Source organism: Cetorhinus maximus, chromosome 14, assembly GCF_964194155.1.
Source record: "Cetorhinus maximus chromosome 14, sCetMax3.hap1.1, whole genome shotgun sequence".
Taxonomy (NCBI): domain Eukaryota; kingdom Metazoa; phylum Chordata; class Chondrichthyes; order Lamniformes; family Cetorhinidae; genus Cetorhinus; species Cetorhinus maximus.
The window spans coordinates 83721027-83748479 of record NC_135892.1 but is presented as its reverse complement, the minus strand read 5'-3'; the positions used below and the strand labels follow the sequence as shown (position 1 = coordinate 83748479).

The 27453-nt window shown below is 41.9% G+C and overlaps 1 protein-coding gene across 2 annotated transcripts in view; it reads left to right on the top strand.

The window, feature by feature from the left end:
- Window positions 1–27453, top strand: part of thada (THADA armadillo repeat containing) — a 423827-nt gene that overhangs the window by 172209 nt on the left and 224165 nt on the right. Inside the window, exon 27 of one of the 2 annotated variants that reach the window (XM_078557162.1) lies at window positions 3264–3395. The exons of the other annotated variant lie outside the window; for it this stretch is intronic. Within the exon in view, the coding sequence (XP_078413288.1) occupies window positions 3264–3395 (132 nt within the window). The remainder of the gene's footprint in view (window positions 1–3263; window positions 3396–27453) is intronic. 2 annotated transcript variants of the gene reach the window in all.

Genomic DNA, 27453 nt, shown 5'->3' with positions numbered 1-27453 from the left:
CTGAAATAATTTGCATAGCACCTTTTTATGTAGAAGGAAATCACAAGATGTTTCACAGAGGCATAATCAGAAAAATTAATACTGAACTGAAGAAGGAGATTTTTTTTTAACTTCATTCCTTCACAGGATGTGGATATCGCTGGCTAGGCCTTGATTTATTGCTTATCTCTAATTGCCCTTGAGAAGGTGGTGGTGAGCCACTATCTTGAACTGCTGCAGTCCCTGTGATATAGGGACACCTACATTATTACCAGCGGTAACCACTAAAGTTGGTTACCAATACTTAGTGTTAAAGAGGTTTAGTCAGATAATTCCAGAGTGTAGAACTTAGACGGCTGAAGGCATGGCTGTTAATGGTGGTGCAAAGAGATGTGGAATTAGCCAGGGTTGGAGGAATGGTCAGGTCAAGGAGATGTGAATGGTTGTAGAACAGGCAGGTGTTACAGAAATGGGATGGAGCTTTAAATATGAAGGTCAGAATTTTAACTTCAAAGCTTTGGTGATTAGGAGACATTGTAGATCAGCGAGCACAATGGGATGATGTGAATGGAACTTGGTGCATGGTAAGATATGGATAGGAGGGTTTTGAATGAGTTGGATATTATGGAGGGGGGAGAATGGTTGACCAATCAGGATAGGTTCGTATAATCAAATCTGGAGGCGACAAAGGCATGTAAGAAGCAGGTAGGCAGAGGCAGCTGTGTCACAGCAAGTGAGCAGTCTTTGTAAGAGAGGATATGGGATCTGAAGATAAGCTACTGGTCAAATAAGACACAGAGGATGGCGCATATGGTTCCACCTGCTGGAATATATGGCAAGTGTATGAAGTTTTCTAAAGACATTGGTCTTCTCAGTATTTCACTGTAGAAAATTGTGGTTTATTTAGGACTGGATTTTGTATGAGAAGTCTTAGAACATAGATGCACTGGAGGGGTTGAGAAAGATGATGGAGAAAAGAAAGTGACTGTAATCTGCATCCTTATGGATGCAGATTCCATGTCGTCAGCTAATGTTGCCAAGGGGCAACATATAGATGAGAAAGAGGAGAAGATCAAGGGGGATCAGAGGTAAAGGTGCAGAGGTGGGAAGAGAAACTGTTGCTGGAAGTGCTCTAGCTATGATTGGATAAGTAAGAGTGGCACCAAGTGAATGCAGTCCTGCTGAACTGGGCAATGGAGTAAAGACATTGAAAGAAGATGCTGTGGTTGATTCTGTCAAATGCTGCAGGGAGGTCAGGTTAGCAATTATGTAGCGTGTTTCACACACATGGAATATTCCAAAACACTTCACAGCCAATAAATTATTTATGGACTGTGGTCACTGTTACATAGGCTAACACAGCAACTAATTTGCAAGCGGCAAGGCCCCATGAACCATAATGAGAACAAAGTTCAGATAATCAATTTTTATGTTGCTTAACAGGCAAATGTTCACTAAAACAGCTCTGCTCATCTTTAAATAGCCCCAATGGGTCTTCTAGAGCCACCTGCACAAGCAAATGCATTAACGTCTATCTGAAAGATGGCAATTTAGCAGACACTAAGGCCTGGATTTTTATTTTAAAGGCATGTAGCCCCAGTCAGGAACTTCCCATTCGGCATGCCCACATCAGGAAAAGTGCCCTGAATGGCATGATTTTCATTCTGGGGGGCAGTTGCGAGATAGAGTCGGATTCACCACCTCTGGACACGGATCGGAGGCAGCCATGGGCTGCTGAGTGATGAGACGGGCTGACCTCGGTTCTCTGGGAATTTGTCCCATTTGTTTCGTTAGATATTAGCCCCTCTAGCCCTCACCGCCCCACCACTCTCCATATCTAATCCTCATGCCAAGACATGCCAACTCATGCCCCTACAGCCATTCCCAATAGTCCCTCACACCCTCCATGCCAAACCATGACCCCTACTCATCCACATAGCCCCTTACAGCCCCTCTGCCAACTGAATACAAATTCATGCTGGCTGACACCCCCCAGCCTTCCACCCTTTGCCCTTATATCCTCCATGCCAACTCATCCAATATCCACCATGGGCAAACCTCAGGAGCCATGCTGAGATGAAATAAAATAAAGATCAAAGCATCTCATACAAACTTCATTATATAAAAATAACGCACTCATTCATGAAAGCCCATTCAATACATTTAAATCCCCCCAAGGACTTAATCCATTATAGAAGCAAAAATTTTTATTCATAAGGACATAAGAAATAGGAACAGGAGTAGACCATTTGGCCCCTCAAGCCTGCTCCGCCATTCAATAAGATCATGGCTGATATTCTTGTGTTTCGATTTCCACGTTCCCATCTAACCCTGATAACCTCATATCAAACGCAGCTAACCCTTTAATAACCTCCTGAAGTAGTCAAACTATAAACTTAAAGGCCCCACCTCCCCACTGTGATAATGAAAGGTTGTGGAAGCAATTAAGCAGTAATAATACTCTAATGATAGTGCTTAGGATTATGCCAACAAACATCTATTGAAACTGTTAGAACCAATTTTTTATTGCTCTCTCAGACTTAGGCAGGCTTTTTTTTTCAAATTTTAAAGAGATGGGGATTTAAATAACTTGATGGCTCTACATGCCTTACCTGCCCTTCAAGGGCACTCACGCCTTAACCATAAAATCATGCAATTTTGAGGGCATATCTGGTGCAAAAATCGGATCGTCTTGTCTTGTGCACTGACTTTAAATGGCCCAGTTGATTCATAAGTCACGCCTGTGCATTTCACACCCTGTCCACTTTCCCCGACCGTCAAAAATGGGATCTGCTGGAAATGGGTGTGGGACTTCCTGATCCAGGTCCTATTCATCATTTTTAAAGGTCCACAGAGTCTCAGTGACTCTGTGAAAATCAGGTCCTAAAGGTCAGCATTTTTGCACTTCCATTACCTGGATATTCCATGGATTTCAGCCCTCATATGTTAAATTTGACCTAATATCACTTCTTAATGTGAGTTAAACAAAATGCCTCCTTGATCAAAAGTTAAAAGTCCCAAAAGGTGTTATACCAAGTGGGTAACAGCAGATTAATCTTCTGATAGAATAAAATTATGGTAAATTTAAAATTTTATTTTATTTTGAATGGAAGTGAGATAGGGTGGCTCATTGTGTATAACATCTACTTACTCATGAGAGAAAACAAAATGTTTTATTTTAAAGATATTTAATTTGGGTGTAAGCCTAATATTGATTTTCTGTTTAATTATTCTGCTCAATGATTAAAGATATTAATTCTTATTCTCTTTTCTCATATATGTAGTGATTCTGGTGTGCTAAAGCTCCATCCTAGCCTATTCTTGTTGCTGCTTGTTCTGGGTCGGCTATATCCATCACCCTTGGATGGCACGTGCTCAGCTCTCAGCCTGGCACCCTTTGTGCCTTTCATCATAAGGTGAGGTACACCTAATAATTACAATTTTGAATGAGAAATACTTGGTATTGATGCACAATCAAATGTGCTTTGGATCTTTTAATCTGATTGCAAATTCTTTTAACTATTTTTTTAATTAATTTTTCATAACAAGATGCAAACATAAACAATTATACACCTTCATATATTACCATTGTCAATTTACGGTCTTGGAATAGTCTTAATTGTCATAATTAGAGCTGGCTAGAATGTTAAGTCCCAAATACAAAAGATGTTACTGTGCTAATCCATGTTGCTTGAAAACACAACAGTCAGTGTTGTGTAAATAAACTTATTTCATTCAATTACAGCTCTCCAATTTGGCATAGAGATACTACTTACATCATTTTTGGTCAGAAAGGCAGAGTGTACACATACATACATGCACACGCACTCACTCTTCTGTGTAATGCATTAGTGGAATGCCTTGTGCTCTAACAGTATGCCATCAAGTCCTACAACGACATAGGGGGAGTTGGTGGCATAGGCTAATTTCACTGGACTAGTAATCCAAAGGCCCAGGCTGATGTTCTGGGCACAAGGGTTCAAATCCCACCCACAGCAGCTGGTGGAATTTAAATTCAATTAATAATCTGGAATTTAAAAGCTAGTTTTAGTAATTAGTAATGGTGACCATGGAACCATTGTCAGTTGTTGTAAAAGCCCCACTGGTTCACTAATGCCCTTTAGGGAAGGAAATCTACCGCCCTTAGACCTGCAGCAATGTGGTTGACTCTTAACTGCCCGCTGAAATGATGTGGCAAGTGACTCCGTTCAGGGGAATCAGGGATGGGCAACAAATGCTAGCTTTGTCAGCAATGCCCACATCCCATGAAAGAATAAGTAAAGATAGATGTACACTATGGTATGTAGGTTGCACAGACTTTTAATGTTTGAGAAAGGGGAGAATCTAATACATTAATTTACATAAGGGCATTGAATCATTTCCATTCAGTTGACATATGTGACGTTCCTTGAGCCTAATCAACTAATTTTGAAACACTTCAATGAATAAGACGTTTAATGATCAATACTATTCTCTAATATAGCTTAAGAAAGTATCATGTGTGTAACTTAGTGTATGTTATGAGGAGTTGAAAGATAAATGTTAGTATAATTCTGTTTTTATAATAATTAAATTAGCTTACTTCAGTGAACTATTTACATTCAAAAGCTTTTCCCCATTTTGAGTAATGAAAATAATATCTTTAGAAATCGTGTTAATATTGAACCATGGAATCTCGAGTCTCATTACCACTAATTTTAATCATTAACGTGGCTCATTCATTTAATTTGCTTGAGCTGTAACTCTTAATCTATTCTAAAGTTAGCTGAAGTATCTTTGATAATTGCCAAGAAGACCTACAGCTGCTTTTTTTAATAAACATTTTTTTATTTAAAAACCTGTAGACAGGTAATATTGATTAATATTCTTGTCACTAAAATCGAAAAAAGAACAATTATTGAGTAAAACACATATTTACATTGTTGAATTCCTGTATTCAGGAAAAATAATGCATTAAATTTGAATCGATTATTGATGGTGATATGTGTGAATGTTGCAGTTCCTTATTAAGTATCTAAAGTACACTGTTGCCTCATCTCAGTAAATCTGAACTTAATGAAAGGTTCCCAAGCTCCCAGTCAGTGTTGTGTAAATAAACTTATTTCATTCAATTACAGCTCTCTAATTTGGCAAAGAGATACTATTTACATTATTTTTGGTCAGAAAGACAGAGTGTACACACACATACATACTCACACACACACACACGCACACACATACACGAATGTAAGTAACTGAGATAGCATAAAGAAATAAAACATACTGTATGGTTAGAATTTATAAAGAATTTTAAAACTTTTATAAATAATAATGTACAACTTTTCAAGTATGACTGGAAAAACAATCCAAAAACAAGTTGGTATGAATAGTTTTCTGAAAGAATTGTCAGCGTTTAATCTAATTTGTTTTGGCATGAATTGGTACTTGTGCTGTAACTTGAATTTTACCATGAACCATGTTTAGCTGTGATGCAGTGATTTGGAGGTCTGTCAACATCAAATCCAAAAATTAATTTGTATTCACATTTTAAGGATCAAAAGTGGACATTTTGAAGTGGTAAACAAATGCTCATTGATACAAGCAGGAAAGTCACAACAGAACTGTAGTTGTACGTGTGGATAGTGTTACAGAGGAGTGTCAGGTCAAAATGGATGTCACATTCCCTCTGGGAGCATTCAAAAGGCTGTCTTGTATTTCTTAAAGTAGAGTAGGAGAAGGAGTGATTGAAGAATTTAGGTTTCAGTTACATGAGTTGACAATATGAATAAACCAGTCAAAATAGCCAGTAACTGGGACAGTTTAAATTACCAGCTTAATCGAAGCATATGGAGGAAGGCGAATGGAACAGATACATAGATCCACATTTTTGCACAAGAGAGAGATCATCTACTCTTTAAACTTTATATTTTATCACAGTTCATTTTTTAATCTCATGCCAGTGCTTTTACCCTAGTTGAAAAAGGGAAAATTTCAGATAGTATTTTATGTCTGTACTCTTATTGCATTACCTTTGCTGAACATCTTCTGAGCACCAAATGTGGCTGCTCTTTTAGTTCCTGCCTCCTGTCAGTAACTGTCCTTGACTCTTAGAGATCTCTGTATCACAACGACAGGTTCTGGCTCTGTTACAAACCTTTTTACTCCATAACAACAGTGTCATGAAAGTATAATAATTCTTATATTATTGTGATTAATTGTAAAAGTAGGTTAATAGTAGGATTTGGATAGTTTCTGTGTGTGTGTGTGTGTGTGTGTGTGTATGTATGTGGAGGGGAGTTAATTGAATTGGAGACAGCTGGTCTGGAGGCTTTGACTTATCAAAAGAAGCTAGGTTTGAAATGTTAAATACATAAACGTGGCTGAAGTCTTAGAATGTAAGATGAGGAGAATTTGCATTTTTTGATATATCAGGGCAGTTTGAATTTCAAAGAGATGGTAGGATGTTACACCTGGCCAGAGAAGCTAGGCCAAGCTGTATGGTTATTTTTTCCCAAAGGCTACTGACAATATCAGCACCATGACAAGATTTATATTGTGAGAAAGATAAAGTTCCAAAGACATATGGGAACAATGGAATTTACATTAAAAGGGAGAAACATGTATAAAGGAGAATGAGGCTATGTGTCAGTGAAGACATTGTGAGATTTACCAGAAGTGTGAGAAGCCTCCAGTATTTGTGAATTAAGCCTGCTGTCTACAGAAACTGAAGCTGGGAAAAGCCACTTTGAATTCTACTGTCCTGGGTATTGTGCTGACTTGTCTGGATCTGTTTAAAATCTATTTTTTTTTACTGTTGCCTTAACGGGGGTGTAACTGGAAGCCAGATTAATTAGGGGTTTTAGGAGTTATTGTAGTAGTAATTTGTAGATGTATACATGTGCTTGAAGTCTTTTGTTAATAAATGTTTAATTTAGATTTTACAAAAAAAACCTCTGAAGTCTTGGTGGAGTTATTACCTCTGAATTCAGGGCACGCATTTCCAAATAAGTATAAATTGCAAAACCGTTGTGATCAACTTTCCCTCGTGGATTTGATCGGCTGACACACATCATCTGCCACGCCGTAACAACAGTCACTGCCATCCAAAAGTAATTAATCATATGAAACACTTAAAAAGCTTGCTCATTGGTCTTCACATTTGTTTATTTGTTATTTTAGCAGTTTTGAGGAGATACTAAAATTAGAAATTTGCTTTAAAATTTCTGTAGTCTACCATTGGACCTTCCCATCTTTCAATTAGTTGGCTTAAGCGCTTGCCACTTAATATACATTTTCATTCTACAATATCGCATTATATAGTATTTATAACATAGAAACAAACCAATCAGCTCAACTAGTGTTAATACTCTACATGAGCCTCCTCCCACTTTACTTCATCTGGAACATAAGAAGTTGGAGCTGAAGTAGGCCTGTTCTGTAATTCAAATCATACCATCTCAAAATATCCTCCTATTCCTTTTTCCCTCTCAAACTATTCTAGCTTCCCCTTAAATACAGCTATAGATAAGGCGTGGGAACTCTCGCTAATCTCCCCCCTTCCAAACCTAGAACATAAATGATGGTTGCAGCATTTCAACTGTCCTCTACTGTAGATGAATTAACTCAATACTGACTGGCTCATCAAATGTGGGAACTTTTAGTTTGTTTCAGTATGCATTTTACAAAATTATTCTTGGGAAGCATGTCTCAGTCAATGGGTTTACTAGATATTTTGCATTCTGTCTTTTTCTGGAGAGTAATTACCTACACATTGTACAATCCTGTATTTTTTTTGGAGACTTCTGCCTTTGAATTACATATCTCTGACATTGGATTCATTCTATACTGTAAAAGCTGGAAGGAGATTATGACATGAGTTTCACCATTATTTATAATTTTCTGGAACTTTTGCATGGCTCCATGAATATCCTTTATACCCTTTCGAAATTGTGCAAAATTGATTGTCTTAACTCTGTCCCTGGTCAAGTCAATAGTGATCACAAATTTTCTGGATTTACGCTGGTTTTTTTTTAACGCAGCCACTTAAACTGTTGTGCAATGGCTCAGGTGAATGTATCTAAATTCATGAATTCATCTGTTCAAGTTAATTGATTAAAGTAAAATGAAATCTCAGATCTTTTGCAATCCTTTTAATTTTAAGCTAAAATCAATCAAACCACTTTTTTTTGTCATTGTGTGCTAGATTTACAAATTGCAGTTACTCCAGACATCTTTCAATGTGAATTAATAAAGACCACCTCAAGTGCTGGGCAAACATTTTCTTATTTGCCCTTGAGCTGTGGATGACCCAGCAAGGCCATGTTTATTGACCATTCCTAGTTGCCCTGATGAAGTGTTGGTGTTCTTTCTTAAACTGCTGCAGACCTTGCAGTGGTACTGTTCTCAGTGGTGTTAGTTATGGAATTCCAGGATTCTGATGAAGGAATGGAAACCTATGGATGTGATGTGTTTCCACAACAACTCTTGTTCTTCTTGTTGGTTGATGTTGTAATGGTGGTACAGATTCAGTATTAGCCTTCAAAGGAGAGTTGGATAAATACCTAAAGGAGAGAAGACATTGCAGGGATTTGGGGAAAGAGAAGGAAGTGGGATTAACTGGATTACCCTTAGAAAGATCTGACAGAGTCTGTACTCTTCTAAGTTTCTGTGATTCTAAAAGCATTATGAGTAGGCAACAGTCCAAAGTTGATAAAGTGGCACATTAATCATGTTGTGCACATTTATTTCTTTGCAGTTCAGAGGTTTCTGTTCTAATAGAGCCTGACGTCTTGAGCTTGTGTGAAAATATCCTTTTAGGGATTGATGTTTATCAATTTTAACCTGATCTTTGCTGTGGAAAAGGCTTTCACATTCCCATATGAAATTTTATTTACAAAGTTCTGCATTTTTAATGGATGGAATTTGCTCTTAGTAAAGTGGACTTTTTCCCCTGCTGTCGCCACGAAAGATTCTTCAGCCAGTAATGCAAAAGTGGTAAATCATTTTCAGTATCAGGATACTGTGGTTTATACCTAATTTGGCAACTGTCTAGTCCAGGCAGAACACCCTTAGTGTAAGATTCAGGCATTTCTCAATAGCCCCTGCAACAGTTAACATTTAATTCAATAATCTTTAGGACTATCAGGAGTGGTTTCCAGAGTACTCCTCTCTGTTAAAGTTTATCAAGATAAATAACCGATATTTAAGACCTTTCCAGTCGTCAACCTAAAATAATGTTTAACTCAGATTGTCCTCTTCATCCTTCTTTCTCCCATCCGCCAACCTTTTACCGCAGATAGGCCTTTTTGTGGCTGTAAACTGCTGGGAAAACATTTGGTTGAAAAAATTTAGCTCTCCTTCAGGATCAGGAACATGGAACCTAACTAAAGGTTGTTTTCTAAATCTCCAGCCACTTCCTACTTCCAAAAATAGATCCCAGAGTACCTACTATAGTTAACCACAAACATAGTATAATATTTGAAGAAATGGCAGAGGCGGGGTGGAGTTGGGCATCAAGGAAGAAAAGAGAACAAACAAAATTCCCTGCATTATCCTGATATGGTCGTCACTGATGCTATGATTTCCTCTCGTTTGTTTTGCCCTTAAAAGATGTACAGGATCTACTTAATGGTAACCCCCATTGCTCAAGTGGCCTCCGAGACCATTAGTCACAGACTTCACCTCACAGACCTCACCTCCACCCACATTGTCTGTGTTGGAGAGGTGATGCATCCAGCTTCAAGCAGATGGCTTGGCTTCAAAGTATGACCACATTGAAACTTCCAACATAGCATGTCCACACTCATAATTGGAAGAAATTTTGCCCCTGGTGCCAAAATCATGAAGTGGATTCTGTATCATCTGGCAATCCAGTGTATTGTTCAAGGAACTGAACTGAAACCAGTTCAGTAACAGTGCACACTGCAATTATTTTTACTGTACATTTCGTATACCAAAGATTATTGTCTGTAATCTCTGGGTGCAAAGCCACTACTTTCTGGGAATTGTCAATTACATTTTTTGAAGTGTTTACTGTATTTTTCATGTAAGTAACATCCACTGCATTCCTATGACTTACCGAACCACTCCTGGAGAGTATATATAAAACCAGATTGACTTGGGAATTATTATTTTGTATGTTAAATATTCTTGTTAATTGTCTTTTCATATTTTAGATATCAGACTTTATTAGTACTGTTTATTTTTTCTAACTGCAGCATTAAGCTATTTTTCAATCTGATGTGCCACCCTTATACCTATTAAGCTCTAAAACATTTTAGCCAGAGCTGTCCCGCCCCCACCACTCCTTCACAGATTTCCTTAAGAATTCTTTATGTACTTCATGGATCTGATGCCTTAAAATATCAAAGTATTATTTCATTACTGGCCCGTATTTTTCCCATGGATCTTCTATCCCTCGTAACTCCAGCAATGGGTATATCGCAGTTATGTATAATGCTGTAACTAATGCAGTTGTCAGTACTAGCCCCATCTACCTTTACTAATGTGCAGGTACTTGTTCAGTTCCGTTTTGAAAATCTGTAGTGAATCCGTACTCACATTTAATGGCAATCTGTTGGAGATCAAAGGCTCACAATGGAGAAAATGGACTTCTGATATGACCTGATGCTGTTTTTACATTTTGAGCTGGTGCCCTAGTCTATCCCTCTTTATCTAGCTCAAATAACCTATCCAACTAAACTGAACCTATTTCCTTTGGTAATTTAAAGACCTCAACAATATTTTTTTTGTTAATTTATGGGATGTGGGTGCACTGACCAGACCAGCATTTATTGCTCATCCCTTGGAAGTAAACTTTTCTGTAGAAAAAAGTTTCAATTCATTGAACCTACCAGATATTTAAGTCCTTGGACTTGTAATTAGTCGTGGCTGTCCTCTAGGCCACCTTCAGATCTATCGTATCACTTACAACATGAGGCTACCAAAACTGAGCATGATAGTCAAGATGAGGTTGTACCAATGTCTTGTAAAGGGTAAGATTGTATTTCTGGTTTTGTATTTCATTGTGCTAGCTGTACATCCCTATACCCTACTTGCCTTCTCTATAGTCTCGTAACACAGGTGGCTGGCTTCTAACCTTTCATGAACAACCCCTCTTAAAGACCTCTCCTACCCCACAGTCTTTGGAGTTTAACCCTGCTGGGAATTACCATGATGCAAATTAATCATAGGCATTTATCCACATTGAGGATATTTGCAAAACCTAAGCCCATTCCCCCAATTTATCTAAACTAACTTGCAGACCATTTATAACTCCTGCACACACCTTTGTTATCAGCAAACCTAAGGATCATAGTACCAATTCCTTTATCCAATATTAACAAAAGTGGTGAAGAGCCATGATTCGAACATTGATCACTGTGGGACTCCACTAGTGATTGAACCCCATTAAAAGCTGCCACCATTAATAATCAGCCTCTGCCTATATGAATGTAACAAATTGGCAGTCTGGCATAAAATAGGATGCTAATCTCAAAGGATGCAAGCTTGCTTAACAGCCTTCTGTGTGATACTTTATGAAAAGCTATTTGAAAAATCAATATGTATTCAATATACTAGGCTACATCATCCACCTTTGACATTTTCTTTGACCTTTTCAAAAAATTTAGCTAATTTGCTGAGACAGAATATTCATTTCCAAAAGTGGTTGCTGGGAATTTCTTTTTCAAAAAGGGGCAGTTCTGTCCACTATCTGGCTACCTTTTGTTTCTGTGTGACTGTTGAAGCCCTTTAAGGGTTTTAACATGTTACAGGCTAGTCCTAATGCTTTCCCAGTATCTGGCCACACCAGCTCCTTAAGATGCCCATGGTTATATTACCGTTCAGATAATTTCAACACTGAGTTGCTTGGTCTGTGCCTGAATAAAACTTGTAAAGTGGCAGCGAAAACGACAGACAATTAGGAGTATTAATATTAGTTGGTACTCTATAGTCCTCTCAGGAGCTCTGTTCATGGATAAAGACGCTGGACCAGCTAATGCTGAAAAATAACGGTGTCTGAATGATATGCATCTTTATTAATGTACAAATTGGCCAGCAACTTCTAGCAAGGAAGAGATGCCCCTTGAATTGTGAATCACCACAAGCTGCTGGCTTCATTAGCAGTGCAGTACCTGCATTGTGGGTGTACCTGCATCACTTTGATCACCACCACCTTCTCAAGAACAATTAAGGATGAGCAATAACTGCTGGCCTCGCCAGCAATGCTCACACCCCATGTAGGAATAAAAAATAAATGACACCTGATGTCCTTGCTGCATTTGCACATTAGTTGCTCGTTAACTCGCCATAAGAAGTTATGTCCAGTTATTAGCAGTGTAAGTACCCTTTTAATAATGTGACAATTGTTAATGACTGCCAGTCAGTGTGGTATCTCATTCCCTCAGGTTGTGAATTAAAAATGTAAAGTTTCATTTTTAAAAATTCTTGCCCTTTTTCATTCTCTCTCTTTTTCTCGCTAACATAACCAAATCCTTCTTTTTTCTCTTTATTTCTCTTTGTGTACTGGACATAACAATGAATCCACCCACTTTAATAAAGTAATGAAGACTTGTGCTCCAGAACTTGCCGTGCTCCTAGCCAAGCTGTTCCAGTACAGCTACAACACTGGCATCTACCTGGCTATGTGGAAAATTGTCCAGGCATGTCCTGTAGACAAAAGCAGGACAAATCCAACCCGGCCAATTACCGCCCCATCAGTCTACTCCCGATCATCAGTAACGTAATGGAAGGGGTCATCAACAGAACTATCAAGCAGCACTTGCTTAGCAATAACCTACTCACTGATGCTCAGTTTGGGTTCCGCCAGGGCCACTCAGCTCCTGACTTCATTACAGACTTGGTTCAAACATGGACAAAAGAGCTGAACCCCCGAGGTGAGGTGAGAGTGACTGCCCTTGACATCAAGGCCGCGTTTGATATTTGAGGCATCAAGGAGTCCTAGCAAAACTGGAAGTCAATGGGAATCAGGGTAAAAACTTTCCACTGGTTGGAGTCATTCCTAGCACAAAGGAAGATGGTTGTGGTTGCTGGAGGCCAGTCATCTCAGCTCCAGGACATCGCTGCAGGAGTTCCTCAGGGTAGTGTCCTCGGCCCAACCATCTTCAGATGCTTCTTCAATGACCTTCCTTCCATCATAAGGTCAGAAGTGGGAGTGTTCACTGATGATTGCACGATGTTCACCATTCACAACTCCTCAGATGCTGAAGCAGTCCATGTCCAAATGGAGCAAGACCTGGACAATATCCAGGCTTGGGCTGACAAGTGGGAAGTAACATTTGTGCCACACAACTGTCAGGCAATGACCATCTCCAACAAGAGAGAATCCAACCATCGCCCCATGATGTTCAATGGCATTACCATCACTGAATCCCCCACTATCAACCTGGGGGTTACCATTAACCAGAAACTGAACTGGACTAGCCATATAAATACTGTGACTACAAGAGCACATCAGAGGCTAGGAATCGTGCAACGAGTAACCCACCTCCTGACTCCCCAAAGCCTGTCCACCATCTTCAAGGCACAAGTCAGGAGTGTGATGGAATATTCCCCACTTGCCTAGATGAGTGCAGCTCTCACAACACTCAAGAAACTTTACACTGCCCAGGATAAAGCAGCCCGCTTGATTGGCACCACATCCACAAACATTCACTCCCTCCATCACTGATGCACAGTATCAGCAGTGTGTACCATCTACAAGATGCACTGCAGGAATTCACCAAGGCTCCTTCGCTAGCACCTTCCAAACCCACGACCATTACCATCTAGAAGGGCAGCAGATAGATTGGAACACCACCACCTGGAAGTTCCTCTCCAAGTCATTCACCATCCTTGGAAATATATTGCTGTTCCTTCATTGTTGCTGGATTAAGATCCTGGAACTCCCTTCCTAACAGCACTGTAGGTGTACCTACTCTACATGGACAGCAGCAGTTTAAGAAGGAAGCTCACCACCACCTTTTCAAGGGTAACTAGGGATGAGCAATGAATGCTGGCCCAGCCAGCGAAGCCCACATCCCATGAATGAATTTTTTAAAAATTCATTGTCTTTCTCAGCCATTCCTCTGCGTATTTCTCAATTCTTTAATCCCATTGCTTGAGGAGATACTGTTTTGTTCACCAGGGTCCCAGATCCCCTGCTGCTGTCACTGTGTTATCAGCTTGCACTTCCAACAACTTTCGGGCAAAATATTTTAAAACCCGAATATGCAACAAACAAGTCTAACTAACAGTCTGTGTTGCAAGATGCTCCACTCCAGCAAAATCTGGCCCACAGAATACATAGTCAGCACAATCAGTATCAAAATGGCTGTAGCTAATGATTAATTGACCATACTAAAAAAGTAAGTAGAGGAGCTTTTGGGCACAGAACCCTGTACTGTCCACAGTCCAGATCCAATCTTGTCTTCCCATTTTGGCACAGAGTTGGCATTTAGTCTAGCTATTTTGATGGGCTGACCTCTGTGGGTTGCAATTAAGTATAGTCACAAGACTCACTTTATTTTTCCATTGCTGACTTTAGAACTATAGAACCATAGAAAAGTTACAGCACAGAAGGAGGAAATTCGGCCCATCTTGTCCATGCCAGCCTGAGGACACCCAGGTGCCCTTTCTAATCCCACCTTCCTGCACCCGGCCCATAGCCCTGCAGCTTACAGCACTTTAGGTGCAGATCCAGGTACTTTTTTAAAGAGTTTAAAGTTTCTGCCTCTACCACCAACTTGGGCAGCGAATTCCAGACACCCACTACCCTCTGCGTAAAAAAAGTTCTTCCTCATGTCCCCCCTACACCTTCTGCCACTTATCTTGAATCTATGTCCCCTGGTTCTAGAATTCTCCATCAAGGGAAACAATTTTATCCTGTCCACTTATCTATTCCCCTCATAATTTTGTACACCTCAATCAAGTCACCTTGCAGCCTTCTTTGCTCTAAGGAAAATAACCCTAATCTATCCAATCTCTCCTCGTAGCTACACCTTTCTAACCCAGGCAACATTCTCGTAAACCTCCTCTGCACTCTCTCCAGAGCTATTACGTCCTTCCTGTGATGTGGTGACCAGAACTGTACACAATACTCCAGTTGTGGCCTCACCAATGTTTTATACAATTCCAACATTATATCCTTACTTTTATATTCTATACCTCTGCCAGTGAAGGAGAACATCCCATATGCCTTCTTTACAACCTTGTCTGCTTGAACTGCTGCCTTCATGGACCTGTGTACTTGTACGCCAAGATCTCTCACTTCATCTACCTCTCTTAGTATGTTCCCATTTATTTTGTAATCCCTGTAACTGTTCGACCTCCCTAAATGTATGACCTCACACTTCTCTATGCTAAAATCCATCTGCCACTTTACCACCCACTCCACCAACCCAGCTATATCGTTTTGGCTATCCTCTACACTATCCACTACTCGGCCAATCTTCGTGTCGTCTGCAAATTTCCCCAATCGGGCACCCCGACGTTCATATCCAAATCGTTAATATATAACACAAACAGCAAGGGCCCCAACACCAAGCCCTGTGGAACACCACTTGAGACAACTTTCCATTCGCAAGGGCATCTATCGACCATTATCCTTTGCTTCCTGTTACAAAGCCAACCTTTTATCCAGTTTGCCACATTACCCTGAATCCAATGGGCTTTTACTTTCCTGACCAATCTGCCATGTGGGACCTTGTCAAATGCCTTGCCAAAATCCATGTACACAACATCTACTGCACTACCTTCATCAACCCTTCATGTCACTTCCTCAAAGAATTCAATTTCTGCCATTAATTGGTGGGGTATGATTCTACAGGCACCAGGTGCCCTCCAACGCCTTTGCTCTGCCTTCATACCAATTTGCAAACTTTGACAACAGATTACATCAGGAATTGAGTCATATTCTATCCTAAAAAATAGAACATCTAGATAATTTTCCCCATCCTGCCCCTCTCCAATGCTGCCACTGTAGTTCTGGCTGAAATCTACTAAATCAAAATACTAGGTATTAGAGGATTCATGTTTTTAATTTTCTAAAGTATTTTACCTGATTTGTTGCAGTATCTTTTATAGGAGCATAGGAATAGGAGTAAGCTATTCATTGTAATCATGGCTGCATTGTTTTAGGGGTGATACTCAAATGCTTATACTTCCAACCAAATAGAACATATTCCAATGAGTTTTTAAACCACTCAAGAGGACCTTGTTTATTTATTTTCCCTGGAATAGATCCCTCTGTAATTTTCCAAAGGTAGGAAAAATTCAATTAGGCAACAATTCCTTTTGAGCTCTCAATGCTGTGTCACTGAGGGTCTTTTGGATCTATACCCTGCAAAATGCGTCTTTGTGTTTTCACTTGTTTATAGTGCTGCATTGCCTGAAAGTGGGTCTGTAACTGAATGTTCAGTTAGACAACACATTTAAAGATTGTTTTGGTCCTACCCGCCTCTTGACACTGTCTGATCGCTGAATTGAAAATAAGGTAAAAGTTAGAGCAACAACTAAGATTTATATATTGTTTTCACTGTAGAAGAGCATTACATTGTGCTTCAGAAGGACATATCGAATAAGAGATACCAAAACAAAAGTGTAAATATTGGGAGAGATAACCAAAAGCTCAGCCAAAGAAATGGGATTGAAGAAGAGTCTTAAAGGAGCACAAGTGGGGAGGTTTATGGAGAAATTAGAGAATTGAGACCCTAGGCAGCTGAAAACATAGCTGTCAATGGTGGGACAATGGAACAGGGGATGAGATTGGAGTCTGAAGAACAGAGTTCAGGGTGGGGTTCTTGCAGGGCTGGAGGATGTTATTGTTTGATGAAGTGTCACATAACAGGCTTGTCAGCAAAGTTGAAGTCTATTGGAATAAAAGGGACACTGGCAGCACGGATACATGGTGCGGGACCAGAGCAGAGGGACCTAGGGGTATATGTGCACAAATGGTTGAAGGCAGGACAGGCTGAGTAGGCGGTTAATAATGCATACAGGATCCTGGACTTTATAAATAGAGGCATTGGCTAGATCTTTGCTCCTGAGGCTGGTAGCTCGAGTTGGGAAATTTGCTGATTTGCAGATTTTCGCTCCAAGGAGGCAGGGGCATGATAAAGAAGGGCCTGCAGTAGGTAGACACGGGCAGGTGAGTGCCGAGGCAAGCTGACCATAATGTCTACCTCGGCTCTCTGGGACTTTGCCCTAGTTGTTTTGAAGCTGTTATTAGGCCCTATAGCCCTCAACTCTCAACCCCCCCCCCCACCATGTCAACTCATGTCCCCCAACCACTCCTATGACCACTCATACCTCCATGTCACCTTCATGCCCACTCATGCCACATGCATAGTCACTCACTTATTATCCACCATGGACAGACCTCAGAAGCAATGTGGAGGTAAAAAAAAAAAATTCGTTATCAATCTAATATATTTTTCACTTATGCACATTCGATAGTGGAAATAACTACCATTCGTGAAACCTGTTCAAAGCTTTTAAATTTCCTCAAGGGGTTGATATTTTATAAAAACAAACAAACTTCTATTCAGACCCCACATCAAAGACAGCTAATCCTTTAATAGCTTCTTTAGATTGTCAATCAAACTGAACTCCAAATCTTTTGCTGAAAGAATTTAAGATTTTGAAACTCCGCCAAGCATTCATAAGAATAGCCCTTTGGAAATGTCAACAAAGATCTCTACTGAAACTGCACAAGAAGATGGGAAAAAAAATTCTAACCTATGCCAGATGGCCTGTCAATCAAAGTAGTGCAGCAGAGCGTCTTTTTTAAACTCTCGCTGCTTCATCCTGTTTTTCTCATGTTTAAAGAGCAAGGGATTTTTAAAATAAACCTTCAAATCATGACACTTAAACAGAACTTATCAGCCCTTCTAGACAGTCTACGTCTACTCCCAAACTGTGGGCTAAAGCCCTTGGAACAGCAAAAATAGGGCCTGTTTGAATTCAGAACTATGTCCAAATGACTGTGCTAAGCTCAGGTTTCCCACCGGTGCAAATCACACCCCAACCCTTTCCTCCCGCCATCAAAAATTGGGTATGTTGGAAATGGGGCCTGGATTTCTGCATCTGGATCCCGTCCGCCAGTTTTGAAGGTCAGTGGAGTCAGCCATAGAGTGCAATGACAAAAACGTTATGGTGAACCTTTATTAAACATTAGTTCGGACTTAACTGGAGTATTGTGTCCAATTCTGAGTACCACATTTTAGGAAGGAAATGAAGGCATTGGAGTGGATGCAAAAAAGATTTATGAGAATTGTTCCAGGGATGAAAGACTTCAGTTAATTGAATAGGTTGGAGAAGCTGGGGCTGTTCTCTTTGGAGAACGTTGAATAGAGATTTGATGTGTTCAAAATCATGAGGAGTCTAGACAGAGTAGATAGGAAGAAACTGTGCCCATTGGTGGAAGGGTTGAGGACCAGAGGTTACGATTTAACATAATTGGCAAAAGATACAGCAATATGAGAAGAAGCTTTTTTATGCCGCGAGTGTTTATGCACTGTGGCTGGGGCAGATTCAGTTGTGGCTTTCAAAAGGGAATTGAATAATTATCTGAAGATAGAAAAAATTGCAGGGTTATGGGGATAAGGCTGGTGGGTGGGTGTTAGTTGGTGGGGGGTTGTGGGACTAGCTAAGTAGCTCTTACAGAGAGCCAGCATAAACTTGACAGGTCAAATGACCTCCTGTGCTGTAACTATTCTATGATTTAGTTATTGAGTTACGAAACCATGGAGAAGCTTAAACGCAAGAATGAGAATTTTAACCTTAAAACTTTTGGGCCCAGCAGCCATTGTAGGCCAACAAGGGCAGGGGTGATGGCGAAACTGGATTTGGTGCTCACTAGGATAGAAACAACAGTTTTGATTGATCTTTAAATTATAGGGGGTAAAGTACACTGGCCAGGAACACATTGAAGAAATTGTGCCTAGAAGTGTTAAAGTCTTGGATAAAGATTTCAGTGGCAGATGGGATGATGTAGGGATGGCTGTGGATAATGTTGTAGAGTGGGATGTATGCACTCTTTTTGATGGGAAGGATATGAGGTCAGAAGCTTAGCTCAGAATTGACCAGAATGATGAGCTTGCAAACAATCTGGTTCACTCTGATGCAGTGTGAGGGAATGGAAGGGCTAATGGAAGGATATGGATTTTTTGACAACTGCTGAAAACAGGATTGTTCAGATCTTGCCAATTCTTATCTGGGGGAAATTGTGACTCATTCACGACAGGATGTTGCTCAAGCGTTCTGACAGCGAAGAGATAAAGAGGGTTTTGAGAAAGACATAGTATAAGGGGAATGCCCATTTTCTCTGAATGAAGCTCTCTTGCCCTTCCAACGTCGAGAGCTCACCAACCATCCTTAATTGGTCTGGAAGAGTGGATTTCTGATCCATTGTTAAAAAAAATTTAAACTGTAGTTTCAGCTTTAAGAAGTTCCTGAAATTCAAGATGGCATCACTTTGTCTGAAGACAAAGGGCAGAATTTTCCGAGCCCGCTGGCGGCAGGCTTGAAAGGTGGCATACAAAGAAAATATGGCGGGACCCATTCCACGATGGCATGAAGGCAGGTGTCGATCTTCTGCTTAGCCCGCCGACGGTGGGCCACGTTTCCCCCATCGGTCAGCGGGGAGCTAATTGTAATGCATTAGCATATAATTAAAAGGCTTTTAGTACCCTGCCGTATCGTTTGTCCTTGTCGATGGGAAAGCATGTCGACGTGTTTCACAACAGTACGGAAGCGACGTGCACTTGGCCTTCACTTTGGGGGAACTGAGGTGAGTGAGCAGCAGCATTCTCCACAGCTTGCCCGTTGTTTACAGGACTCAGAGGCGCTGGGGGGCAGGGTAAACAGATGCCTGGCCTCGGAGGTGGCTGTTGAGGGGCGGGGGTGTCCGAGGCAAGTGCTGGCCTCGGAGGCGACTGCTGAGTGGGGGGTGGGGGTCAAGTGCTGCTCTGGTGTTGCATCCTGCGCACAGGTAATCGGGGTGGTGGGCAGGGTAAGCGAGGGAAATGGCCATGCATTAGGGATCCCTGATACCTGACCATGCCTCAGCAACTAAGACAGATCAGGCGCAGCCACAACAATACGATTGGGGTCAGGCTTCTAGCCTGCCCGCCCATGCAAGCAGCGTAAAGGCACCAGAGGGCCATCAAGCGCTCCATACCTTACCCCCGCCCGCCATCCAGCCCAGCATAGACTTCGAGTCCGCCACCACTTTATTGGACCACGGAGCAGTTGGACTGCACATGTTATACAATCTCCTCGCCAACGCTGGCCATGTAGCGGTCACTTCTGGAGGTGCTCACAGCCCCTTGCAATCTCAGCATCCTAGTTTGGACCAGTGTCCCCTGTGTCTCAGGTTGACAGGGCAGCCATGCAGCACACTCATCTCTGGCCATCCGAGAGGTGACCAGCACTCTCCAGGAAGCATTAAGGGGCGGTCACACAGGGCCAGGAAAGGTGCTAAGTACAGCCATGGTAACCACATCTCTCTCTCTTTCATGCTGCAGGAGGACTACATCAGGATCATGGATCCTGGTGACCTAGCTGTATGCCTGGTGGCCTACAGAGACTGTAGAAGGCAAAGGAGAGAGTGACTGAGACACCTGGCCGCGCAAAGGCAGGAGCAGCAACCTCATGAAGAAGGGGCAGCAGTGGCTCCCACACACACTGCCCAGGAGCGACAGCGAGCCGTGGCTGGTCGGCGCCTAGCAACACCCAGGGCCTATTGACCCCCACCTGCTATTCTTGCAGATGACTGAGAACCAGTGTCACCGACGACTGCGCGTGTATAGGGACCTGGTGGCTCACATCTGCCACTTACTTCAGGACTTGGCGCCATGGGGACATGGAAGGCATCCACTGCCAACGGCTGTGAAAGTGACCACGGCACTCAATTTCTATGCCAGTGGCTCCTGTCAGGGCTCCACAGGTGACCTTTGTGGGATTTCACAATCCACCACCCACAAATGCATCCATGAGGTCACGGATACCATCTTCTCCATGGCACACAACTTTGTGCATTTCGCCGGGGACTGGGACAGCCAGGATGCAAGGGCCATTGGATTCGCCCTGATCTCGGGATTTCCACAGGTGCAGGGTGCGATTGACTGCATTCATGTGGTGCTCAGGTTTCCATCGCTACGCTCAGTGGACTTCATCAGCCACAAAGGCTTCCAATCACTGAACACCAGAAACGTATCCTGCAGGTGTGCACACAGTTTCCAGGGAGTGTGCACGACGCCTACGTCCTGAGCTGCTCACAGATCCCTGCCATCTTCCAGGGTCCACAGAGGCTGCAGGGCTGGCTCCTTGGGGACAAGGGCTACCCACAGAGGCCATGGCTGATGACAGCCATGCGGCGGGCCTCAGACTGCAGCAGAATGACGCTATAATGAGGCTCATGCAGCAGCTCTCAACTTGGCGGAGCAGACCATCGGGATGCTGAAGATGCGGTTCCAGTGCCTGGACCGATCTGGTTCTGCCCTCAATACTGTCTGCAGAGGGTGTCACGCATCGTCACCCTCTGCTGCGCTCTTTACAGAGCTGGCGCTGCAACAGGGTGAGGAGCTGGCTGAGGAGGGGATGGAGGAGCTGCATGTCTCCTCCGATGAGGAGGACGTCAACAGTGATGAGGGTGAGGGGGTCCTTGGTGGTGACGATGATGGGATGAGGCTCTTGCACTGGCTAGATGAGGCAGGCACATTCAGGAGGCCCTCATAGCTGTCAGATTTGTGGAGGATGATGACAACATGCAGGGAGGTGTCCCCATAGATCCTCACGTCGCAGTTGTGAACGTTTGACTCCAGTCTGCCTTATCACAGCGCCAATACCCTCTGAGAATGCTCCTGTCATGGAGATGCAGTGGAGGCCCTAATCGTTGCTCGATCCCAGAAGTATGATGATAATATGCAGTGAGGACACTCCATAGATCTTCACATAGCCTCTGAGAATGTCTGAGTCCTGTCTGGCTGAGGGCAGCTCGCTTGTGCTCCATGATCAGGGCCACCTCAGAGACGCAGCCATGAAACTTTACACGTATCTGATGCTGTGTCCGCCTTCAGCCTTCCAGCCCTTCAGGAGCTGGTGCACAGCAGCACTGGTCGCAGATGCTGGTGTGATGGGGGCCAGCCCCACCTTAAAGGTGCTGAGAGCACACAGAGAATGTGAGAATTCTGTGACACCTGCCCACTACATTCTGGCAGCAATGACCAGCACTGCCACAGTGCAGTCATCAGTAATGTTTCCAGGGAGTGAGAGGCTGGACCATCACTGTAGTCTGAAGGCCCTGGACTGAGACACCTGCCTTTTATCTTGTGCCAAAAGGTTTCACATCTGAGTGACAAGAACACTGCTCATCAGAACAAGGAACCACAGGCAGGGTGACATTCTTAGGAGTTTATTGACAATAGTGAACAGTGTGTGCAAGTGATCAACACCCATGGCCAAGCTGTGCAACTACTTTTACCTAATTTTCCTATCGCCGCTCTGTTTTGTTGCTCCCCGAACACCTACAGCAGAGGTGGAGGCAGCCTGCTGACTGTGATGCCCTGTCTGCGATGACTTTGCCGGGCGTCTTCTGGAGGACTGAGACTTGAAGGGCCCTGGCCTGCTTTCGGGATCCTGCTGTGTGGCAGTGGCACCCTCCTTGGGCTGTGAAGCTGGATCTGCGGAGGTCGCAGGAAGAGGGGAGTCAGATGGGCCGGTCACTCCCCGGGTCACCTGGGTGGATGGCCCCAGAGCGTACACCTGCTGATCCTCCTCCCAATGGGTGCCTGGCTGACCCCGTGAAGGGGTAGCTGGAGTGAGATCGATTTGCCCAGCACCCCTCTCGAGTACACACTATTGGAGCCCAGCAATGGCATCAGCGATGGAGTTAAGCCCACGCAGCAGTACAGGAGTGACGTCCTGGACCAAGGTCTCCATGGCAGCCACCATCCTGCCAGCGTTGACCTCAGTGCGTTGCAATGCAGGCGCTATCACCTCAGCCTGAAGACGGACAGACTCCTCCATCGTGCCTTGCAATCTGAGGAGTGCAGCGGACATCCCTTCCTGTTTTCCCTAGCTTGCCTTTGCAGCTCCAGCAACCGTGATATAACCAAGTCCAGAGTCTCGTCATCTGACTCGGACTTGGCCACATTCAGGCCTCCAGCTGTCCTCCAAATGCCGGGGACCTGGGAAGTCCCTGCCTCTGCCTGCTGTGGATCAGAAAGTGTGATGTGCTCACCAGATTGTGATCCCAAGGCTACTGTAAAGCTAGGACCCACCAAGCTGTGTGTCTCTGCGCTGGTGGAGGGTGTGGGTGAGTGCTGTGATGGGACTTCAGGGAGGGTGCCTTCAGATTCCTCTTCGGAGGTTGCTTTGGAGCTTGATTGAAGGCCCTTTTAAAGATGGCGGCTGCCGTGATTCAACAGCGGGGTGATGGCGAACGGGTGAATGATAGTCCACCCGCCATGGAAAAGGCGTGTTTCACAGGAGTGAGTATATAATGAGGTGGGCTCAGAAAGATACAGCGTGAAAACCCGCCATTTTCATTGGTGGGTAAGACTCCGTTTTACCCACCTGCTACCGTACTTCGTGCAATTCTGGGAAAATTCCGCCCAAAGCGTTTACCTGCGCTTGCAGGCTTTGGCGGGTTCCTGCTAAAAAGGCGCTGAACTTTGAAAAAATTTTAAACAATGGCTGCTTGGATTGCCTAGCTGCAGATTTCTCAGTTTCAGCGCTGTGCTTTAGTGTCGCAAAAGCATCAAATCCTGGCCTTTGCCGTCCTTTAAAGCTGATTCTTTAGTCGCGATTCTTCTGAATTAATTTTTTTTCCCTTTTTGTAGCAAGCTCAGATGCCAAGTGTTCATGCGCTGACTTGAGAATCTGTTTTCTGTAATGGAGTTTTTAAATGACAATTTCTGACCACTGAACTATTTTAAAGTTTCTCAAGACTTGCTGTATTTTTGAATGTAAAAGTTTTAGCTCAGCCCTGCTAGGCCTGCTGTCTCTGCACTCTGGGAATTGAAGCTGGACTTCCTACAGTGAGGCGTTTTAACTTTCTGTCTTCAGTTTCCAAGCCTTTCTTTGGAGCTTTTCCTTGGCGATTTTCCATGTGTGGCTGCTTTTCGAGCTTTCAGGTCAGAATGCTTCATCAAAGTTTTCTTTAGTCTTGCAGGACTTTAGTTTTTCTATTTTTGTGAGGTTTTGGGTTTTTCCCTTCACTGCCGTCATGTTGTATGGTGTGGGATACCTATTGGTAGGTCTTAATGAAATCTTTGTAGTCTTAAATCTATTAATGACAAGAACTATGTACATATATACAATCAAGGGTTCAAACGAGGAAGTGTGTCCATGCTTGCTTGTGCACATGGCTCTGTCTGCACTAGATTGACCCCCTAGTTGCGGGTCATATGTTCTCTTATATCACTCCGTGGGAAGTACTGTACTCAGACCCATGTTAACCCTATATGTGCCTGACCCTTGTACTGCACTTACCTAATAAAATACTTGTAGCCTGTTACTTTATTTTAATTGATGCAATCCTGTCCATTTTCACTTCTGGTTGGTTCAACGTAATATAGCAGCAATTAATGGAACGTGACAAGCAAATATGTCACTTAAACTTTCAAGAAATGTGTATTATGTCAAATATTTTAATATGTTATTTGTGTGAATAGTTATAGCTGTTAAGCTGTACAGTTTTTAAAAGTTCTGTTCAAACAATACTGAATAGTGGACAAACTTGGATAAAATTAAAACCATCTTGTAGTGGCAAGTAAGCACGTTGGCCAACAAAACCAAAAGTGTAAAGTAAAGAGAGAATAAATATTAAAATGTGAAAGATTTTAAGTAACTGCCTAGACCTCTATTTCATTGAAATTGTTATATTACATGTTTCCTAATACATGTAATCATCATGATGTAGAATTTGACCAAATGTCAAATATTATGCATTGACTTGTGCTTCTCAAAATGGTTGAATCATTTGAAAGTACACTATGTAAATACTCAACAATTTCTTAACCTTCAAAGGTGTTTGTACTTTTCAAGTGATTATAATAAAGTGTTAGCTGAAGAAACGTGTAAAATACATCCTAGTTCATTGAGCATTTTTCGTTACTTTTACATTTTATGCAATGACCTTCTCAAGCATTAGTATAAACTTGAAAAAAGAAATAATTGTAAGAATAATTCGTCTTGCATGTGCATTGATTAAAGCACTTGGGTAGAACAAATCTACCATTTGCAGAGGAACTGTTCAGAATAGTCTGTTTACTAATAAATAACAGTAATGTGGGTAAAGTTTTGCTTTGCTTTTCTGTCTTTGGTTGGTTGGCTGGAATGTGCTGAGCCTTAGATTGTTCCACTTCAGTAAAAGTGGAATTTTCCATCAAGTGGGAGTTAGAATTTGAATTAGACTGTGACGAAACATGTTGCATAACCTTATTGAGTTAGCCTCTCAAGGACAGACTCCATCCCTCAGTAATACATGTTTTCACCTCACTTTGTGTATTTATTTTTTTTAATTAAGTTGAGCTGTTTTGCTTACGAAAAGACATGGTTTTATCTGAAGCTTAGACAGTAAAAGTGATGACTAATGTGCACTGAGCTTCTAATCATAAGATGTCTTCAAAATGTTAAAACACTTGCCCCCCACCCCCATCCCACCTTTCAAAAACATTCTTGGCTCATTGTCATCTATTATTACAAGAATCACTATCCAAATTGAGTACAGCATTGTAGGGGCAGTCATGTGTGTGGTACAGTAAGTAAACATATGCTGTAAGTAATAATTCAAAATGATTTGCTAATGTTGTCTGCAGAGAACAACGCGATGCTCTGTGTTCCCTACAAAAAATAATACTGCAAATATCCTGTGCACATCTGTGGCATTAAACGTTATCGAGAAATAATTCAACTCAGTTTCTTTCACTTGCTTTATCGTTGCAATAGAATTATAATATTCATGAAAAATCTACTTGGTTGAACCACCAATTATAGTGGTTGCTAAACTTAATAGGTATTCTTGACAGCGAGATAACAATTGTGATCTTATTTATCATGAATCATTAACTGGGCTTGATCATTTTTTTCTTTGGAAGATAGCATGGGACCTTTCTATATTGGGAGATTTCTCCCCAACTATGTGCTCAAATCTTCCTAGGTCATGAGTCCACTGTGGATGAACTGCTCCCATGCTTCAACTAATACTTTTTTCACCAGCTGTAAGGAAGTACATAAGAGTAACCTGATGGTGAGCTGTGTTTTGCGCTCAGTAGCTCTCTACAGCGATGTATCTGAAATTAGCAACTCTGTGACAGAGCATAGGCAATGCCACCGCATCATCAAGGTTCACTGGACTACAGCAACACCATTTCAGACATGTTAGATTTTGGAAGAATTTGTTCAATTGAATGGTTTCATATTTCTGTAATTAGATCATGTGTAGTAAAGTTAGCCTGTTGGCAGATCACAGAAAAATCAGCACTGTAGCCTCTCTGGTTCTTGTCTCGAAGGATGATATCGAAAACTGAAGACATCCTCCTTATTGTAATCTAAGTAACCTTATTGCACCAGTGTAGAGGCTAAAGTGATTAAAACGATTGAAATTATGCCCAATCAACAGCATGTCCCTTTGAAGGATGATTGACTCTTTCAGTGGCTACTGTTTTTAAATAAAGTACGCATACAATGCACCTTAGAAGTCTTTTTTTAAAAATAAAGTCGTTGCTTCATTCCGCTCGGTCTGTTTTCTTTGCGCAAATGGATTTTGTCTGCCTTTTGCCTAACAGGGTTGCTGATGTGCATCACTTCAAAACTGAAAGAAAATCTGTGACTAGAAAATATTAAAATTGATCTCTTTTTAGATTAAAAGTATGTCGAAAACAGCATCAGCTTTCTTTATACAGCACTTTCAGTTTGGAATACCTGAGTGCATCTTCACTAAGGAATGGTTTTTGTTTACAGACATTTCTTCAAAATACAACAGCTTTTGTTAATGAAGTAATAAATAAAGTATAATTGTTCCCGTGTTTTCTTTATCTCTGTCTCGCTCTTCTCTAACCATCACCCCCCAGCCCCTCAGCATTGCCTTGAACAACATACTAAATAAGTGTTCTGATTTCTCCAAATGCAACATACTAAATTATTCTTACGTAATGATGTATGAAATGAGTAGATCTGGCTGAAGCATTCAGGGCTCTGAATACATTTTCACCGACACCCACATGTTCTTTGTTGTTTTTGTAAAATGATATGACATGATAGAAAAATGGAATGATCCTTCAGTGAAATTTTATCAAAAAGCATGTTTTCTTGGTCCAGATGCAGAATGCCAGTATCACTTTGGACTGAGATACAGTGATGTTTCAAAACTAATGAGGTGATAGTTAAATGTTGTGTTAACCCAGTAACCCAATTCTCTGGGAGAAATAATGGCAAATCCTTATTTCATCTCAAACATTTTCTAGCAAGCCAAACTGCATTTATTATTAC